Genomic DNA, 20,861 nt, shown 5'->3' on the forward strand with positions numbered 1-20,861 from the left:
AAAAAAAAAAAAAAAAAAAGAAAAAAGAAAGAGGAGAGGATCTACAGGGGCACAGCAAGTCCAGGCCTTACCTGGGTAGTCATGACAAGATGACAAGACGTTGTCTTGAGGCCCAGTGATGGGGTGAAGGAGACGCGATCTTCCTTTAAGATGGTGAAATGATGCAGTACTTGCTAGGATAGCTCACATCTTTAAAGTCCCTTTCCCTTAAGGGTTTGCTGTTATTCCAGACCAGAAGAGATCAACAGCTCAGTGATCCAACACTCACAGTGACTTGAGTGCCCTCAGTGCTGTTTTTGTGAATGCATGAGATCTTTTGTAGTCGAAGTTTCCCGGTGACATCACTAACATAGACTGTGTTTACCTGCTGTAATTCCATCAAACACCCTTCGTGTTTGTGCAGTGAAAGGCTGAACTGCTTATTTGGCTCTGAATTAAAAGGAAAGATCTTGTGCATCACACATTTTTCAAAAGATTCTGTTTGCTTTGTGTAGGTAAGATTCGTTCCCTTATAGGCATAAATGATGAAATTTTGATATCAAATATCCTTTTCGGCCCCTATCAACTTCTCCAGAATTGGAACATATTTTTTGATTGGCATGCCTGTTAAACCTAGAGAAAGTCATGACTGCGATTTTTGGTTTACAGGTAACAACTGCACACGAGAATGCAATGGATGCAGTTTCCAGGCCGCACTGTGGACTTCCTACATCAGGTTTGAAGATTTGGGTGTTGTAAACTGTGAGATCAGTGGCTTTTTTTTTTTAATCCTTAAATGTAATTAAGATCATAAAAACATGCATCATTCATTTACTAGTGGGGTGGCTTTATTTGTGTCTGCCTAAGTTATTTTTTTAACATTATTTCTGATTTTCATGTTTGCGTGCATTTGAATATGTGCTAAGAACTGCTTATATTGGGCAAAGAAATGATTTCTTGTTAAATGCCTCGTTAATCCTTTTGCATGGAATTTTACCAGTTGCATCTGATCAAAATCACGTTTGTAGTATCATATCAAAAATTCTAACCTGTTTACATTGTTGTCATGTTCATGTTCATATATTATTAAAATCTTGTTTTGTACTTGCCAGTTTTATTTCTACTTTTTATCACACCTCATTTGCTAAAATAAGTATGACATGTATATGGTATTTTTCGCTAGCAAATGCTAGCAATCTCAAATTGTACTTTGGGAAAATATACCTTATATCATGTCAACAATCAAATCCATAATTAGTGCATGAATTGGCATTTAGGATAAATCACTGGATCATCTGATATCAGTCCAAGTATTTGCCATGTTGGCCTCCAGTCGCATCCTGGAACTCCAGAGGCAGAATGGTGTAAGAATTTTATATAGCCGCTCTGGTGTTATTGCTGCTTTCTTGATCTCTCTTTTTATGGTTGTTGTTTTAATTATAATATCAATTGATGATCCTTAAGAATGCCTAAACTATGTGAGGTCAGGTTATGAGGACACAACACACTGGCCAGTAGTCGCAGAGTGTGCTTTCCTTGGTCTGGTTTGCCCGTGGGCACCGCCTGATTGAGAACTATGGTGTTGCTTCCATGAGTGGATGGTTAAGTCTGGGTCCCTCTCCTCACCCAAATGCCCAAGAGTTGTTCTCTGCTGATTGGTCAACCCATTTGCCAAGGAAATTTTGAATTGCAGCAAATGAGTGAATGGATGCTCCGAATTCTTTTGACTGCACTGTGGTGTGTGCCAAGGGCATTTTGGGCTCTTCAAAAATCTGGCCCATGGGCAGGGCTATAATCATCTGGTTTACTGTAAAAGGACGGGACATAAAGTTTATTTACACTTTTTCAAAATTCTTTTCTCTTTCCCACGCCCACGTCTGTTGTTTGCTGCCCACGGATTAATTACCCCTTTTTGTAGTGTAACGGAGCCACGAAGATGATAAGGAAGTAACAGGTTTTACAGCCACTTCCAAAGCCAGGGTAAGGATTGGCATAAACAGGGCCGGGCTGTGGCCATCAGTAGGAGGCCTGGGATTCTTGTACTAAAACATCTCTGTGGGGCCACCACTCAGCCTGGTAATGTTCAGACACCCTGACACCTCCTCCAGGAATATAAGTCTCTGTCCTTTGAAAGATCAGGTTTTTCCTGCACATACAATAAATTATAATACTGGTTTCAAGAATAAGAAAAAGCAAAATCATAGCAGACGCTATTAAAACAAATGAGGATTATTGGTACTGAGACTATGATTTAGTACTCGGAAGGGAAAGATTCCTACAGAATTCCTGTTAAGTACTCCTTTTTGTACAGACAGTGGAAAACAAGTTGTAGCTCACCAGATTTCATTAGTAAGGTTGTTAGCCGCTTGAAGTGAAAATACTTTGTGAATTGTATTGTATGCTGGCTTTGGAACTCCTACTCAAGAATATTTGTTTTCCATGAGTAAATATCAGTAGGTGTTTTGGAAGGTTGCCTGCCATTCTTTCTTTTCCTTATTTCAAGGGTTATGAAATTTCAAACACTGGTGAACCTTTGACTTACCCAGATCCTGTTTCCCTTCTGAACCGTGTCATGTACATCTGGGAGCAGACGGAATGAAACTTTAGGTCACTTTGATTGGATGTGATAGGAATGGATGGTTGACACTAATGTCTTTGTGAACGTTCTCTGATAAAGGAAGAGAAAGAAAAATTGCATTTGGCATGTTTGAAATTCCTTACTGAGTTGAGCAGTGAGTATAGAAACGGCTACTGGGAGAAAAAGCAAGTGCTCAGGAAATAAATTATAAACACTGTGCCTTATTATAAAATCATCTAAGATTCCATCCTCCTTTTTATCTATTGGAAGATCAATTGTTCATCACAAGTACCTAATTTCGTTACATCTCAAGTTATTATTATTGGCTGCTGTACCTGAGTCATCCACCTGTACTTTTTCTGTTTCAACATGTAATTGTCAACAGGTATTGGCTGGTAAAGGGTTTGGAAAAAGCCAAGCAGAAGAAACATTCTGGGACCTCAGTGTTCTTGGTGTTTGTTATTATACACTTGCAGGGTCAGGGAAGAGAAGGGCTAATAGCAAGGTTAGCTATTCAGTCATCCACATGGCATAATTTCATTCAAGTCCACCATTTCTGCGTCACCAAGCAGTGTGCCCTTTCAGGGGTCTGACCTCTGATTTTGCAACCTCCCCACTCAACAATGAACTTCACAGAGGGCAGCCACCAAGGGGCAAAATGAAGAAAACAGGAAGACTAGGAGGGAACAGAGAATGATAGGCTTGCTTCATAGACTGTGCAAAAGAATTGACTGTGACTCAAGGGGGGAAATAGCTCAGATTCAAACATTATCCTGTAATGTCACATATTAACAGTGATTTCTTCAGAAACGGGTATATATGCTTATCGTGGTGAGCAACCTCATTAAAGGCATCTGCAGAGAAAGTACAAACAGAAGAAACTGTGAGTTGGAATTGACAATTAACAGCCCTCTTATTGAAGTGCATCACCATCCATAGAAGGCAGTGGTGTTTTCGCTTTCTTTCTAAGCGCAAAAAGGAAAGGTAAAACATCAAAAATGGTGGGAGAAAAGTTTCAGAACACAAGGTCGTTTTAATTCATAGTTTCCTTAAAAGAACTATCTTGTCTGAGCTTTCATATTTTGTTCAGAAAGGTCGTCTCTTTTAAGTCTTGTCATTAAAAACGGTTTGCTCTTTAAAGTGAATTATCAAAGGGTATAGAAATTGCAAGTTACTGAAACTAAAATACATGATCAATTTTAAGTCTGCTAACTAAAGCCTACTTAAAATTGGATGTGCTTTTGTCCTGGCAGCCTCTTTGATAAAACCAGAAAAAGATACATGGTTGGTCAATTCAAAGTAGCAAATGAAGATAATTAGATAAAACTTTTTTTCAGCGGATGTTGAAGTGGCTCTTGGCTTTGGAGACTTGGTTAGGAAGCTGTGACATAGGCCATAATGGCATTTGGAAAAGTAAAAATGGGATACCCTAGATTTTGACCTGGTGAATGTTAACATTCTTCACTGTATTATTTTAGAATCAGGATCAAACTTTAGATCATATTATTTGCTTCTCATATGGAGGAAGAGAAATGAAATTTGTAACATAAGACTGAAAGGATTTTAAAATCTGGATTCCTCACCACTATCTAGTTCCACAGAAAATTTGTTCTTCCAGACATGTCAGTTTTAAGCAAGGATTTCCATCAGGCAAATGTTTTAAAACCAAAGACCCAAGATATTGCTATAGATTCTGCTATTTTGAGAACTGAAGCTTAATCTAGACTTCAGGCTAATAAATATTCTTTTTTTAATTTGTTTTTGTTTTTGAGTCACCCAGGCTGGAGTGCAGTGGCGTGATCTCAGCTCACTGCAACCTTCGCCTTGAGTGTTTAAGTGACCCTCCTTCCTCAGCCTCCCAAGTAACTGGGATTACAGGTGTGCACCACCACACCTGGCTAATTTTTGTATTTTTAGTAGAGATCGTGTTTCACCATGTTGGCCAGGCTGGTCTCGAACTCCTGGCTCAAGTGATCTGCCCGCCTTGGCCTCCCAAAGTACTGGGAATACAGGTGTGAGCCACCACGTCTGGCCTAATACATATTCTTATATCACCTTTGGAAGTCAGCCACATAAAAGGCGTCTCATGGAAAATAGCTAGTTGGACACAAAGACTTTATCATGGAACAGAAAGAGAGGGCTACCAAGTTAAAAACCTGATCTACTTAATTAGCTAAAATGTGGCTATGGGAGGGAAAACATTGTATCCGTGTCCCTTTCCTTTAGGAAAGGAGATTCATTCAGGTGGAGTCTAACAATTCGTTTTGTTTTCTTGGGCAATTCTCTTCACCTGTCCGGCTTACTTTTCGAATCTACAACATAAAAGGGCATAACTCAACTGATATTTCCCAAGCTCTTCCATTTTAATCTTCTCATTCATTGTTTCTCAGACTAGCGTTCCTTCAAGCCCTGTTCTGCAAGATTTGTCTTGAAGTATTCAGTGTCATATTTAGGAAATGTGGCATGCTATACCACCCTCTGGAAGATTCACATTTACACTACTCACTCAGTCATTCATTCATTGACTACGTAGCTACCGATTGCCCACTGTGTGCTAGACAGCACATTAACCACCCCAAAACTTCACGGCTTAAACAGTAATTTCCTATCATCTCTCTCAGTGCTGACAATTCATCTGGCTCAGCGAGGCCATTTTCACCTGGGTTTCATGCAGGTGCAGTCAGGTGTTGGCTGGGGTGGCAGTCATGGGAGGCAAGGGCTCAAGCCCGCAAGACCCATTCATATGGTGGGCAACTGAGGCTGCCTGTCTACTGGGGGATGGCAGCTGCGGGGAACCCTCCAGAGCAAGCCCAGTCAAAGACCAGACATGGAGGCCACCAACCCCATAAGGCCAGCGCCTAGGAACTGGCTGGATCACTTCAACTGTCAAAGACAGAGCCCACCCAGAGACAAGGGCAGAGGACCCAGACCCAGCAAAGGCAAAGAATCTGTTGCCATCTGTAAGCTGCCACACCCTCTGCTTAAGAAACCAATTTACCTTTCTTTAAGCTGCAGTTTCCTAAAATGATTTTATCCATGGAATCATCTTTCAGCTTCTTCTGTGACTCACATATTTTATTGCAGAGTTCTGTGAAATATTGATCAGAGAAGCCCAAACCCAAGATATTGCTTAAAAGTTCCTTCCTGTTCAAAAATGCTGTTAATCTATGTTGCGTTTCTAGAATCACAGGTCTGGTTTCTTCCCAAGAAACACTTCTTGGGAAGCCCTGAATTAGGGATTTTCAAGAAGGCCATGTCTTCTTCCTCTGGTCTTTCAAAAGATGGAAGCAACCTTAGTTGAATTTTTTTTCACCTCTCCTCTCTTTGAGGGTTGGTATGCATTGTTTGTCGTAATTATATTAGCACGTGTATTATTAAAAGGTCCCTCAAAACCCACGCCCTGTGCTCAGGAGCCTTCTTTCATGGAACCATTAGGCACATGGAAGGCTGTGGACCTGATAAGCCTGAGAGAGGAAATTTCCTGAACCACAGAGCACTTTAAAACTGCTCAACTAAGTAGAGCATAAGCATCTAGATAAACACATGAATCAGCCTCCTAATTGCCCCGTTAGCTTTCTCACCACCGCAGCCCAGCTCTCTCTCTCCAGACCTCTTAGCCCATCTGCTGGATCTCAGGGTTCTCAGCCTGAGCCTGGGAGTAGGGGGAGAAGGTAACTGTTTAAAGGAAGCCAGGTGCAGGGGCCGGGTAGCCTCTCTGCTCTCTCAGCTCTCCACATCTTACTGAACGCGGCAGTCACCAGACAATTGGTCCAACCCTGTGATCTGCAGGTGTTTTGAAAACATCTAAATGGGTTGGTCGTGGTGGCTTGCACCTGTAATCCCAGAACTTTGGGAGGCCAAGGCGGGTGGATCACTGAAGTCAGGAGTTCAAGACCAGCCTGGCCAATATGGTGAAACCCCATCTCTACTGAAAATACAAAATTAGCTGGGCATCGTGGCAATGTGCCTCTAATCCCATCTACTTGGGAGGCTGAGACTGGAGAGTGGCTTGACCCCAGTAGGCAGACGTTGCAGTGAGCTGAAATCACACCACTGCACTCCAGCTTGGGTGACAGAGCAAGACTCCATCTCAAAAAAAAAAAAAAAAAAATTAGCTGGGCAAGATGGTAGGTGCCTGTAATCCCAGCTACTTGGAAAGCTGAGGCAGGAGAATTGCTTGAACCTGAGAGATGGAGATTGAGGTGAGCCAAGGTTGCCCCACTGCACTCCAGCCTGGGCGACAGAATGAGATTCTATCTCTGAAAAAGAAAAAGAGAGAGAGGCCGGGCGCGGTGGCTCAAGCCTGTAATCCCAGCACTTTGGGAGGCTGAGGCGGGTGGATCACGAGGTCAAGAGATCGAGACCATCCTGGTCAACATGGTGAAACCCCGTCTCTACTAAAAATGCAAAAAATTAGCTGGGCATGGTGGTGCGTGCCTGTAATCCCAGCTACTGAGGAGGCTGAGGCAGGAGAATTGCCTGAACCCGGGAGGCGGAGGTTGCGGTGAGCCGAGATCGCGCCATTGCACTCTAGCCTGGGTAACAAGAGTGAAACTCCGTCTCAAAAAAAAAAAAAGAGAGAGAGAGGGGGAGGGAGGGAGGGAGGAAGGAAGGAAAGAAGGAAGGGAGGGAGGGAAGGAAGGAAGGAAGGAGGGAGGGAGGAAGGGAGGGGAAACATCTAAACGGTTGATGTGACTGGAATTCAGCTCAGTCCAGGAGGCAGAGCCTATGAGAGTTTGAGGGAGGAAGAAAAATAGAAAAGACACCATTTCCTTAAGAAGAAATATTTGCCTAACAGGATGGTGGAGGGTCCTGTGAATCTTGCGCTTTTTAAAGAAACGTCTTAACATCGACAGAGATTTCTTGAAACTGAATTTTTCGTTTCCCAGTTTTGCTTCCTGTGAGGTGACGGCAGCTGTCACTAACCTGACATCAACGGTGACGCTGCTCGTCAGGTTATGTGTAAGCTCGGGTTCCAGCCCAGTTTCCCAGCTACTGCAGTGTCACAATCCTGTGTACAGTCCTTTTCAGGACTGATCATTTGGCCCATTACGCATCACTGTGTTTGTAATAAAAATATTTACCCAAGCCGGGCCGCAGTGGTTGCTGCGTGAAGCCTCGGCGGCTTGACTCATCACGTCTCCACCTGTTCTTTCTCAGAGTTAAGGATCTGGTAGCAGTTTTCCGCCTAGAGTGATATTTCCTGCAGTGTTAGGGAACCTTTCTCTGACTGAGTTCCCACTTGTGTTATCTGATTTGCTTCTCCAGTATTTTTATTTACTGCATTCAGGCATGTGAATTTGGAAGCTGCTGAAATATGAATTGGGTGGATTAAGAGTTTTCTTTTGAAACCCTTTCTACTATCTTATTTGGATTGTGCGGGGGGGGGGGGGTGTGCGTGCTAGAGAGAGAGAGAGAGAGAGAGAGAGAAATGGTAAATCCATACACCTTCAAAGGCAAATCCACACGTCTTTATAGTGCCAGAAATCTTTTTTAAATAGGCTAATTAAGATAGCAAACCTAAGTAGACCTCCTACTGCTGGTCGCTGCTGTCAGGTACTTTGCCTAAAACTATATAATGTTCACCCTCTCTGCCTTTTTATTGGCAAAGGAGAAAGATTAATTGGCCCCATCTCCATCTCACATTGTAATTACTGTTCTCCCTGTGATATCACCTCTAACACATGAGCAACATTTTGACTTCATGCGAACTGCAGATTGAGCTCACCACTTCAACACTGGAATAAATTTACACAAAAATTAGATACTCTATAGACCTTTGCAAGTGCCTCGTCTGTCCCAGGGAAAGGGAAACAAGGTTGAATAAGACCTTGGCAACATGCTGCTTGCCCAGAAAGAGTTTGTGATTCAAGAAGGAAAATAAAACATATGCACAAAAGGGAAAAAATGATAATACAAGAGAAAACATGATCTTTGCATAAGAGAAATGCCAAGTATCATGAGATTTCCAGGGAGGAAGGAACATTTGAAATCAGGTCTTCTAGGAAGAGGTGACACTTGGTTTAGGATCGCAGTAGGATTTCAATAGGTAGAAATGCGGGGAAGGGTCTTGCGGGTGGAGTCACAGCCAGTAAGGTAGTTCAGACCGTGGAGATTACAACTGCTGGGAGAACAGTAGCATGAGATAAACTTTCCAAGGTGTGTCAGAGTCAGATTATGGAAGACAAAGGGACCTACACGTACTGCCTACCTACAGTACTAGGCGAGGCCTCAGCACAGGTCAGTTAAGGATCTGGAATTGGGCTGGGTGCTTAGCTTCTCTGAGTCCGAGTCTCCTGATCTCAGAAAACAGAGGAATAAGGCCAGGTGCGGTGGCTCAAGCCTGTAATCCCAGCACTTTGGGAGGCCGAGGCGGGTGGATCACGAGGTCAAGAGATCGAGACCATCCTGGTCAACATGGTGAAACCTCGTCTCTACTAAAAATACAAAACATTAGCTGGGCATGGTGGCGTGTGCCTGTAATCCCAGCTACTGAGGAGGCTGAGGCAGGAGAATTGCCTGAACCCGGGAGGCAGAGGTTGCAGTGGGCCGAGATCGCGCCATTGTACTCCAGCCTGGGTAACAAGAGTGAAACTCCGTCTCAAAAAAAAAAAAGAAAACAGAGGAATAAGGTGAGGTGCAGTGACTCATGCCTGTAATCCCACCACTTGGGGAGGTCAAGGTGGGCGGTCACTCGAGGCCAGGAGTTCAAGACCAGACTGGCCAACATGGCGAAACCTCATCTCTACTAAAAATACAAAAATTAGCCAAGTGTGGTGGTAGATAACTGTTGTCTCAGCTACTCAGGAGGCCGAAGCAGGTGGATCACTTGAACCTAGGAGGCAGAGGTTGCAGTGAGCCAAGATCATGCCACTGCACTCTAGCCTGGGCAACAGAGAGAGACTCTGTCTCAAAAAAAAAAACAAAAACAAGAAAGAAAAAGAAAATAGAGGAATAGTAGAACATTGTTATGAAGATTAAATGAGGTGTTGCATTTTAAAAAGTCTAACATGCAATAAACTTTCACTAAATGAAGGCAATTTTAATTTTATAACAATTCTCAATCAGTTCATAAGTCTTATTTACATTTGGGGGAGCTGAAGCAAAGAGAAGTTTGGAAACTTGTCCAAGTCCACATATCTAACTTTTGGCAAAAGCAGAACTTGGAACCCTTGTGTCTCTGATTCACTCATTTTTGCTCTTTCCACTACAATGCATTGTCTCCAGGCAAGAAAAGTTTGGAGGTTATTTTGTAAGCTAGAGGGAGCAATTAGAGTCATTTGAACAAGGAAATAACATCATCAGAAATTGCTGTATGAGCATTTGTCCTGCAACATCATGAAATGGGATAGATTTTTAATGTTATTATTATGTTTTTTTATTATTATTTTTTGAGATGGAGTCTCACTCTGTTGCCCAGGCTGGAGTGCGATGGCGCGATCTCAGCTCGCTATAACTTCTGCCTCCTGGTCTCAAGCGATTCTCCTACCTCAGCCTCCTGAGTAGCTGGGATTACAGGTGCCCACTACCATACCTGGCTAATTTTTCTATTTTTTAGTAGAGATGGGGTTTCACCATGTTGGCCAGGCTGGTCTTGAACTCCTGACCTCAAGTGATCTGCCTGCCTTGGCCTCCCAAAGTGCTGAGATTACAGGTATGAGTCACCACGCCTGGCCGAGATGGGACAGATTAGAGCAGTGGTCCCCAACCTTTCTGGCACCAGGGACTTGTTTCATGGAAGTCAATTTTTCCACAGACTGGGTTGGGGCAGGGGGTGGGATGCAGTGGGGACGGTTTCAGGATGAAACTGTTCCACTTCAGATCATCAGGCATTAGGCTCTCGTAAAGAGCATGCAGCTTAGATCTCTCGCATGCACAGTTCACAATAGAGTTCACACTCCTATGAGAATCTAATGCCACCCTGATCTGACAGGAGGTGGAGCCCTGACGGTAATGCTTGCTCCAAGGCAGCTAATCTCCTGCTCTGAGATTCCATTCCCAACAGGCCACAGACCAGTCCAGGTCCTCGGCCCTGGGGTTGGGGACCCCTGGTTAGAGGAGACAAGAGGCTGCAGGCAGAGAAAAATTTAGGCATTGTGTGCAGTATTCCCATAAATTGGCCCAAGTCCTCAGTGAGAGAGGCATTTCTCTGTGAATGGAAAGTGGGGCAAAGATTCAGTAGCCACCATGACACCTGAATATAAATGAGATGATTGCAAAAAAAGAAACAGATGTGAGGCCAACGCTTCCAGCTTCAAAAGACATGGGGGCAAGGCATCTAGCCTCAAAAGATGTGTGGCACAGGTTTGAGTCAGCGAAGAAGGATGAGTTTGGGTTTAGACATAATGAGCTTCATCAGGCAACTGGAAACCTGGGTCAGGGCCCAGAGACTAGTCGAGCCAGGAACATCTGGGTTAGAGTTGATGCTGGGAGAGCCAGTGGTTTCACCAAGAATGGGAAAGTCTTGGAGGAAACAGAAAAAGAGAAGAAGAGGAATAAGAAAGGACCAGGGGAGAGTATACTGTTCTTTGTGGAAGCTGAGGAAAGGAGTTTTTAAAAGAGAAGTAGTGGATAAGAGAGGGCTGGCCAGCAGAGTTAAACACAGGGTATTTCAAAGAGTATAAAGTCCTTTGAATTTGCCCTCGAAGAAGAAGTCAGAATGGGCAGTGAGCTAGAGGAGACACATCTAAATTCCTTGAGGGTCCAAACTAAAGAGCGTGGCGGCTCCCAGACATCTGGAGTCCTGAACTCAGTGGAGAGGGGACCAGACACTCTGAGAGTTCCATAGGGATTGCAGTCTGTTCCTTCTTTTGATGCTAGATAACAGTTTGCAGTGGGGGTGGCTCCACCAGACGCTAAACTCACAAAATCACGAGCTCATAACAGGCCCCGCCACGGGAATTAGCATCCTGGATTATTTATGAAAGTTCAGAGAAATTTTTTTGAAAGTTCAGCTCTTCTCTTATCCTACAGCCTGCACCAATTTGTAAATTTTATAGAGTTACTAAATGAAGTTAGCCACTTTGCCAACTAGACCTCCCTCGGGATAAATCCTGCTAATAAAGTGGATCCTCTGAGAGAGCAATTCCTCTGCCCTCAGTGAAATACTTTTGCTTCTCATCCTTACTAATATTAAATTCTGGAATTATCATTGATTTCCAGGCATTTTTATTCTTACTGACAACAACAAAATGTCAACTTTGACTTCAGCTGATATTTAGGTAGAACTTAACCTTAAGTTACTATACTTATTTACAAAACTACTTACTCTTATTAATAATGTCCAGCACTCCTCTCTAAAAACAAGCAAACAATAGTTAACCCAGGCAAATGATTATGAAGACATTGTATTAGGCCTTTCTTACATTGCTATTTAAAAAAACAAACAAACAAACAAACAAAAACCCTGAGCCTGGGTAATTTATAAAGGAAAGAGGATTAATTGGCTCACAGTTCTGCAGGCTGTACAGGAAGCACGATGCTGGCATCTGCTCGGCTTCTAGGAAGGCCTCAGGATGCTTCCAATCATGGTGGAAGGTAAAGAGGGAGCAGGTGTCTCATGCAGCAGGAGCAGGAGCAAGGAGGTGGGAGTAGGTGCTACATACTTACAAGACAAGATCATGAGAACTCACTCACTATCAAAAGGACAGCACCAAGGAGATGGTGCTTAATCATTCATTAGATATCTGCCTGTTGATCAAATGTGGTGGCTCATGCCTATAATCGCAGCACTTCAGGAGGCTGAGACAGATGGATTGTTTGAGCTCAGGAGTTTGAGACCAGCCTGGGCAACATGGTGAAACTCTGTCTCTACAAAACATACAAAAATTAGCCAGACATGGTGATATGTGCCTTTGGTTCCAGCTACTTGGGAGGCTCAAGTGGGAGGATCACTTGCATCTGAAAGGTCAAGGCTGTAGTGAGCCATGATCCCACCACTGCACTCCAGCCTGGGCAACAACAGAATGAAACCCTGTCTCAAAAAAAAAAAGATAAAAGAAATATGCCCCCATGATCTAGTCACCTCCTACCAGGCCTCACCCACCTTCAATATAGAGGATAACATTTTTACATGAGGTTTGGGCAGGAACACACATCCAAACTATAGAAACATTTTGGGAGCAGAGAAGATTGCATTAGAAACAGCCATGTAAGGGCTTTAATATTGAACACCAGAAGATCATACAACTCTTTAAAAGGGAAATTAAACTTGTTAAAATTCTGGAACTACCGGTAAGACTTTCTTACTACATAAAAACATTTTAATATCCTAAATTCTTTAGTAAATTTTGTAAATGCTTACTACAATATCTAGAAGTCATAAATATCTTCCTTTGCTTATATTTTTCATAGTTTGGCACCAAAATTCCTTCATGCCAACACTAAAGGTTATTAATAGGGACTTACAAAACAAGGCAAGACATTATAATTCTGTCAGATGCTTAGGTTGTGAACTTGTTTAGAGGAAGGAATGGGGAAAGTGACTTTTTTCTAACAAAAATTGAGAACAGGGCATTCGGGTACTTTACAGCCTCTGGGATGGGGAGGGAGATATAGAAATAAATTCAGTAAATGCTTTTGATCTGCTGACTGTCCTCGAAAATAGTGGCAAAGGAAAGCCAACTTTCCCTGATGCCCTCAAGATGTTGGATGAGTTCAGTCAACTCAAACCGACTGCAGCATAGCTTCGAGAGTGTGCTAGGGGTAGCATTTCCCACTGGGAACGTCTGTAGAATTGACTATGGTTTGAGTAGATGTGCCAAAAACTGGGGGCTGTGCTACCATGAATCCAGCCCTGGATTTCTCTTTTTTTTTAGGCAGAGTTTCACTCTTATTGCCCAAGCTGGAGTGCAATGGCACCATCTCGGCTTACTGCAACTTCCGCCTCCCAGGTTCAAACAATTCTCCTGCGTCAGCCTCCCAAGTAGCTGGGATTACAGGCACGCACCACCAAACCCGGCTAATTTTTTTTGTATTTTTAGTGGAAATGGGGTTTCACCATATTAGTCAGCCTAGTCTCGAACTCCTGACCTCAGGTGATTCACCTGCCTCAGCCTCCCAAAGTGCTGAGTTTACAGGTATGAACCACCACACTCAGCCCGATTTCTCATTTATGATAGAATGTGCCTCTCCCATGTGCAAAAAGAGAAGTCGGGACCCAGTTGCAACTTTAAAGCATGTCAGTTAGCTAGTCGATTGCAGAGATTGAACAGTGAGAAAGAGATTGGTAGCATTGACTTGGGATTTTTCTGTGGCTGGTATTGTACAAGTGGTGCCACTCTTTCGCCAGGTGGCATTGGCAGAAATCAAGCTAAGAAATGCTGGGGGTGATGATGAGCTTGATTTTAAACTACTTACCACTCATTGCTAAGTAGGATGTCCCTTTCTCCCAGGCACTTCAAGTAGAGAGGATCCCAACATAGGAAAATTGTAGTATTGTGGACAAGTCCTGAGTTCATTCCCAGAAATATATGTAAAACTGGGAGTAGCATGTCTCTTCATCTGAAAGAAGTGTTCAGACCAAAAATAAATGGAGTCTTATTCCTGACTAGCTTCACTGTAGTATAATTTAAATAATTCAATTTTATGTGCTGACCTTATGCTATAATTCCTACCTGGTCATAATGGTTCTATCTCTATTAATAAAGTGATTATACCCCAAAGGATAGTTGAGTTTTACTTCATTGCCTTCTGATCGTGGAGAAAAGAAGGTATAATTCTACTGCATCTTTAGGCATGTTATCAAATTTTTATTGTTAAAGTATAGTTCACAATACTTAGGGAAAGAGCTTGTATTGATAGCCAGAATCTATTTCTAACACTTTGGTTAAGTTGGCCTTTAGGCAAGCCACTTAAATTCTGTATGCTTAGCTTCCCTGTCCAGATAAATAGACAAGAGATCTACAGCCTTATCAAACTAGCGATGTGTTTGATATGTAGAAGCAACGTTTTAGAAATCCTTAGACTATCTTTTTTTTTTTTTTTTAATCAAAGTCTGTCTCTGTCACCCAGGCTGGAGTGCAGTGGTGTGAGCTCGGCTCTGAAACCTCCACCTCCCAGGTTCAAGCGATTCTCCTGAATAGCTGGGATTACAGGTATGCACTACCATGCCCAGCTAATTTTTGTATTTTTAGTAGAGACAGGGTTTCACCATGTTGATCAGGCCAGTCTCAAACTCCTGACCTCAAGTGATCCACTAGCCTTGGCCTCCCAAAGTGCCGGGACTACAGGCATGAGCCACCACACCTGGCCACTTAGACCATCTTGAAAGAGAAGTGTTACCCGCAGCTGATATTGACTGTAAACAACCCTTCACCCTTCTTAGTCAATAGCTAGTCTTGCTATCTGTCCTGTCTTTTCTTTTTTCTTTTTTGAGGCAGTCTTTTTTTTTTTTTAATTTATTTCCACAGGTTTGAGGGGAATAGGTGGTATCTTGTTACACGAAGTTCTTTGTGGGAATTTGGTGCACCAATCACCAGAGCAGTATACACTGAACCCAATTTGTAGTCTTTTATCCCTCACCCTCCTCCCACCCTTTACCCCAAGTCCCCAAAGTCCATTGTGTCATTCTTATGCCTTTGCATCCTCATAGCTTAGCTCCCACTAATGAGTGAGAATATACGATGTTTGGTTTTCCATTCCTGAGTTACTCCAGTTAGAATAACAGTCTTCAGTTCCAGCCAGGTTGCTGCAAATGCCATTATTTCATTCCTTTTTATGGCTGAATAGTATTCTGTAGTATATATATACCACAGTTTCTTTATCCACTCATTGATTGATGGACATTTGGGCTCGTTCTGTATTTTTGCAATTTCAAATTATGTGGCTATAACTGTGTCACACAGGCTGGAGTGGCACAATCTTAGTTCACCGCAACGTTCCCCTCCCGGATTCTAGCAATTTTCATGCCTTCTCCTCCCAAGCAGCTGGGATTACAGGCATGCACTACCACACCCAGCAATTTTTGTATTTTTAGTAGAGACGGGATTTCACTGTGTTGGGCAGGCTGGTCTCGAACTCCCAACCTCAGGTGATCTGCCCACCTTGGCCTCCCAAAGTGCTAGGATTACAGGCAGGAGCCACTATGCCCGGCCCTATGTGTCCCTTCTTTAAGGTCTTTTCTTAACCAGAGTTAAGACCTCTATTAACCACAAAAACTTGTATTTACTATGGCCTCTCTCAGTCTTCCTAGTCAAAATCAAGGTTGCTAGTGATTCATCTGAGCCTCAGGAAAAAAAAAAAGAAAAAAAAAAAAACAGATCTTTTTAGCAGCACTTCATTTTTTTTTAAATTCAAGTATTAGAATGTTTTCATGTTTCACTATATTTAAGGAAAGTAAATGTGATGTGCAAATTCTCAAATCAATAAAATGATCAAAAAATGCCATAGTTTTGGAAATAATGCATTTAGTCAAAAGTAAGAGGTTTCATTTGATGGTAAGCACAGTTTTGAGGGACACAAAGTATTTGAAGCATGTAAAAGTGCCAATTCCTCAGTTATAAGAGAATGTGATAGACTCATTTATGGAGTAGGAAACATTTTGATAGCATACTACAAACCTAATGAGAGAGATGAATCCATATGTCTCAGAATCAAGCAGTATTTTGAGCAAAAGAATTTTTTTTTTTTTTAAGACAGATTCTCGCTCTTTTATCCAGGCTGGAGTTCAGTGGCACGATCTTGGCTCACTGCAACCTCCGCCTCCTATGTTCAAGTGATTCTCCTGACCCAGCCTCCCAAGTAGCTGGGACTACATGCATATGCCATAATGCCCAGCTAATTTTTGTAAATTTTTAAAATTTTTTTTGAGACGGACTCCTGCTTTGTCATCTAGGCTGGAGTGCAGTGGCATGATCTTGGCTCACTGCAACCTCTGCATTCCAGGTTCAAACAATTCTCCTGCCTCAATCTCCTGAGTAGCTGGGATTACAGTCACACACCACCATGCCTGGCTAATTTTTGTATTTTTTAGTAGAAACAGGGTTTCACTATTTTGGCCAGGCTGGTCTTGAACTCCTGGCCTCAACTGTTGCACCCCCCTCAGTCTCCTGAAGTGCTGGGATTCCAGGCACAAGCCACTGTGCCCAGCCTAGAACCAATTCTCTTCTAACCAGATAACATGTAGACATTTTTAGCACCACCAAAGCAGTGTTTCATCACTTCCAAAAATGAACTTGTTGGCTTGATGTCAACAGACAAGAGAAAGCTTTAAAAACCTATTCAGAAGCATCAAAGAATTGTGCAGAAAAGTCAATGAAAGAGGCAAGGGAATTTTTCTTACTGCTGTTACCATTCAATGGATTTCTAGATCGCCTATGCACAGTAAATCCACATAACTATTTTCTAGAGATGACTCTAATTTTAAACACAGTTCCAAGGCCCTTGGATCAATGAAAAATGCTGATATGGAGATAATATTTTCTGTCCAATATCATTGAGTTCATATTTTTAGAAAATTCAACCAGTTCAGCCCATGAAGAAAAGACTTCAAAATGGAACATTTCAGCCTGGGCACGGTGGCTTCACGCCTGTAATCCCAGCACTTTGGGAGGCCGAGACAGGCAGATCACCTGACGTCAGGAGTTCAAAACCAGCTTGGCCCACATGGCAAAACCCCATCTCTACTAAAAAATACAAAAATTAGTCGAGCATGGTGGTGGGCGCCTGTAATCTCAGCTACTTGGGAGGCTGAGGCAGGGAGAATTGCTTGAACCTGGGACGCAGAGGTTGCAGTGAGCCGAGATTGTGCTGCTGCACTCTAGCCTGGGCAACAGAGTGAGTCTCCATCTCAAAAAAAAAAAGGAACGTTTCTGACTTAGCTTTTAATTTGATTGTTGTCCTTCCACATTCACTAAGTATTTGTGTAAGAACGTAGTTGCTTTGCTTTCTAATTTATTTTTGAGACTACTTTTGGTGTTTTTAAGGTTATGAAATAGGCTTCTTACAAATAAAATCTCCATTTATAACAGGGTGCCTGTAAGAAATAAGAATAATTTAACTTGTTACTAGCTTGGTAACAAATTAGGCTGTGGAGGATTGTTTGTCTTTATTTAGTGAATCTGGAACCAAGAATTGTTGCATTCACTTCTTCCAATTTTTATAATGACAAAACATGTAGAACTTTTCATTCTGATAACATAAGAACGGTGGAGAAAGCAGAACTGTTGGGGAGTCAGAGAAAATGGCCTTTGCTGAATCAAGGACTTTCCAAGAACGTGTCTGGAAGATTCCTTTCCTCAGATCAGCTTAGCAGGTGACCCATGTGGCTGCTCCTTTGGCAGATACCCTTCATCAACAGTTTAGTATCACTCTGAGGGCAGGACTGGCTAAGAAGTGACCCACACCGTCTAGGAGAAGTTGGGTGACAGACTGGGCCATGTTCCCCAACAGAGGGCACAGTGCCTTCCACATAGCACTGTGGGGGCTGCATACTCTACATGGCATGGTGTACTTTACCTCATCTGCCCAAGCTGTCACCAGCTCCCTTTCTCATTCTCCAACCCAGAGAACATTTTTCAGCCTGCTTGACATGGTTTGGCTGTGTCCCTACCCAAATCTCATCTTGAAGGGTAGCTCCCATAATCATGGGAGGGACCTGGTAGGAGGTAATTGAATGACGGGGGCAGCTTTTTCTGTGTGGTTATTGTGATAGTGAGTAAGTCTTTTGAGATCTGATGGTTTTATAAAGGGTAATTACCCTGCACCCCTGCACCCACTCTCTTGCCTGCCACCATGTAAGATGATGTGCCTTTGCCCCTCCTTTGCTTTACGCCATGATTGTGAGGCCTCCCCAGCCACGTGGAAGTGTGAGTCCATTAAAACGCTGTCCTAAACTACCCAGTCTCAGGTATGTCCTTAGAGCAGCGTGAGAACAGACTAATACACTGCTCATGTTCAGACTCCTCATTTCCTTCCTTTGCTTTATAAGAATAACATGCCTCATTTAATTTTTCATCCAAGATTCATCCTCCAGGCAGATGAATACAGAGCCTATGCCTAGTGTTGCCAAACTGGCTAGTCACAAATTTGGGCACAGTCATAATTGTCTAATGAGATGGGTTTCTCCCAGTTCTCCCAGCCCCGCTGAAGAGTGATTGACCCTAGTTGGAATAAGGCCATTTTTTTTCCCTTTGATATAGCCTGTCCAGGTGGCCACTACTTAGCAGATTTTAAGATTCAGTGAGGCCCAGTGCAGTGGCTCACACCTGTAATCCCAGCACTTTGGGAGGCTGAGGCATGTGGATCACCTGAGGTCAGGAGTTTGAGACCAGCCTGGCCAGCATGGTGAAACCCCATCTCTACTAAAAATACAAAAATTATCCGGGTGTGGTGGCACCTGCCTGTAGTCCCAGCTACTCAGGAGGCTGAGGCAGTAGAATCCCTTGAACCTGGAGGTAAAGGTTGCAGTGAGCCAAGATCGTACCACTTCACTCCAACCTGGGCAACAGAACGAGATTCTGCCTCCAAAAAAAAAAAAGGAAGAAGAAGAAGATTCAGTAATTCAGGCCAGGTGCAGTGGCTCATGCCTGTAATCCCAACACTGGGAGGCTGACACAAGAGGATTACTTGAACCCAGGAGTTTGAGACCACCCTGGGCAACATACTGGGACTGCATCTCTTAAAAAAAAAAAAATTAGCTGGGCATGGTGGCACATGCCTATAGTCCCAGCTAGTCAAGAGGCTAAGGTGGGAGGATAACCTGAGCCCAAGGAAGGCGAGGCTGTGGTGAGCTGTGATTGCACAACTGCACTCCAGCCTGGATGACAGAGTGAGATCCCATCTGAAAAAAAAAATTTGTTTAAGATTCTATGATTCGCCGGGGGTGGTGGCTCAAGCCTGTAATCCCAGCACTTTGGGAGGCCGAGGCGGGTGGATAACGAGGTCAAGAGATCGAGACCATCCTGGTCAACATGGTGAAACCCCGTCTCTACTAAAACTACAAAAAATTAGCTGGGCATGGTGGCACGTGCCTGTAATCCCAGCTACTCAGAAGGCTGAGGCAGGAGAATTGCCTGAACCCAGGAGGCAGAGGTTGCGGTGAGCCGAGATCGCGCCATTGCACTCCAGCCTGGGTAACAAGAGTGAAACTCCGTCTCAAAAAAAAAAAAAAAAAAAAAAGATTCTATGATTCATTCTGTGTATATTCAATCCATATCCTCTATGTGTTAGGCACTAATTCAAAGATGAATTGGGCAGAAGTCCCGTGCCCAGGGAGCTCACAGTCTAGAAGAAAAAATAAAGTGCTATGTGAACACCTGTAATGTATAGTATTTAGCAATATGTTTCCAAAGAGGGTTCTAAACAGGAGTCCAGGAGAAGTGCTGTCTCCCAACCTGAGAGTTCAAAGAGTAGCTGTAATGCTCCAGGTTTAAGGACGAGTGAGAACTTGTCCCCCTTATAGAACAGCATGTTCCACTGGAGAAACACTAGTGTCGACAAGGTCAGTGCATGTCCTTCCCAGCCCTGCATGGGTGCCGCCCCGTCAGAATAGCTGCAGGCTCCGCTTCATATTCTCAAGTGTAAGGGAGCGTGCACTTCAGTGGGACTTGATGGGAGTAAAGAAAAGGCCGCTTTCTGCTGAAAACCGCCAATCAGATGTTACAGAGAAGAGAAAACTTGGGTCAGAAAGGTAGGGCTAGCTGTTTATACACACCTACCAGAAGCTGGTCTTGAAAAAAAAAAAGAGTGTGCAAACTTTGCTGTGCCCACAGTTGGTATTTGTAACCCAGCCTGAACCTAATGGAACATGCGCCTGTAGCTGAGTGTGTTCAACAACTCCAGGTCTGAGTCTCTATTTGGCGCTTTTTTTGTATTACAAATTCAGGTTTCCAAAGATGTATACTAAATCTAAGATAACCTGAGAAATCTCAAATAGATATATGGCTGAGCCGACCCTCTTAGATTGCAGTACAGGGCAGATTTTGGACACTGTGCCAGAACTTTTATCCGCGTTACTGTTAGCCATAGACACGGGAGGGGCAAGTATTCTCTGAATTTGGCTAGAACTCCCTTCCATCCAATCTGACCCAAATTTGTGTGATTTAGAAAGCCCCTGCATCTAGAGGGAAGCTGCCAGACTCCTTTGGCTATTTTCATTGTTTCTACTTTAAGAGTATGCAGGCCAGGTGCGGTGGCTCACGCCTGTAATCCCAGCACTTTGGGAGGCTGAGGCGGGCGGATCACAAGGTCAAGAGATCAAGACCATCCTGGCCAACATGGTAAAACCCTGTCTCTACTAAAAATACAAAAATTAGCTGGGCGTGGTGGCGCATGCCTGTAGTCCCAACTATGGAGGCTGAGGCAA

The 20,861-nt window shown here is 43.3% G+C and overlaps 1 protein-coding gene across 8 annotated transcripts in view; it reads left to right on the forward strand.

The window, feature by feature from the left end:
• Positions 1 to 20,861, forward strand: part of CEP112 (centrosomal protein 112) — a 646,693-nt gene that overhangs the window by 565,293 nt on the left and 60,539 nt on the right. For 6 of the 8 annotated variants that reach the window (XM_017497316.2, XM_017497311.2, XM_017497317.2 and 3 more), the window contains one exon: positions 649 to 809. Coding sequence is in view for 1 of the 8 variants with exons in the window: in XM_017497317.2 (XP_017352806.1) it covers positions 649 to 652 (4 nt within the window). In the remaining 7 variants the exon portion in view is untranslated. Of the gene's footprint in view, positions 1 to 648; positions 810 to 20,861 lie in introns of those variants that run through there. The other 2 variants (XR_005195271.1, XR_005195272.1) reach the window with 1 other exon arrangement.

Source organism: Cebus imitator, unplaced genomic scaffold (assembly GCF_001604975.1).
Source record: "Cebus imitator isolate Cc_AM_T3 unplaced genomic scaffold, Cebus_imitator-1.0 Scaffold229, whole genome shotgun sequence".
In the NCBI taxonomy this organism is placed as follows: Eukaryota; Metazoa; Chordata; class Mammalia; order Primates; family Cebidae; genus Cebus; species Cebus imitator.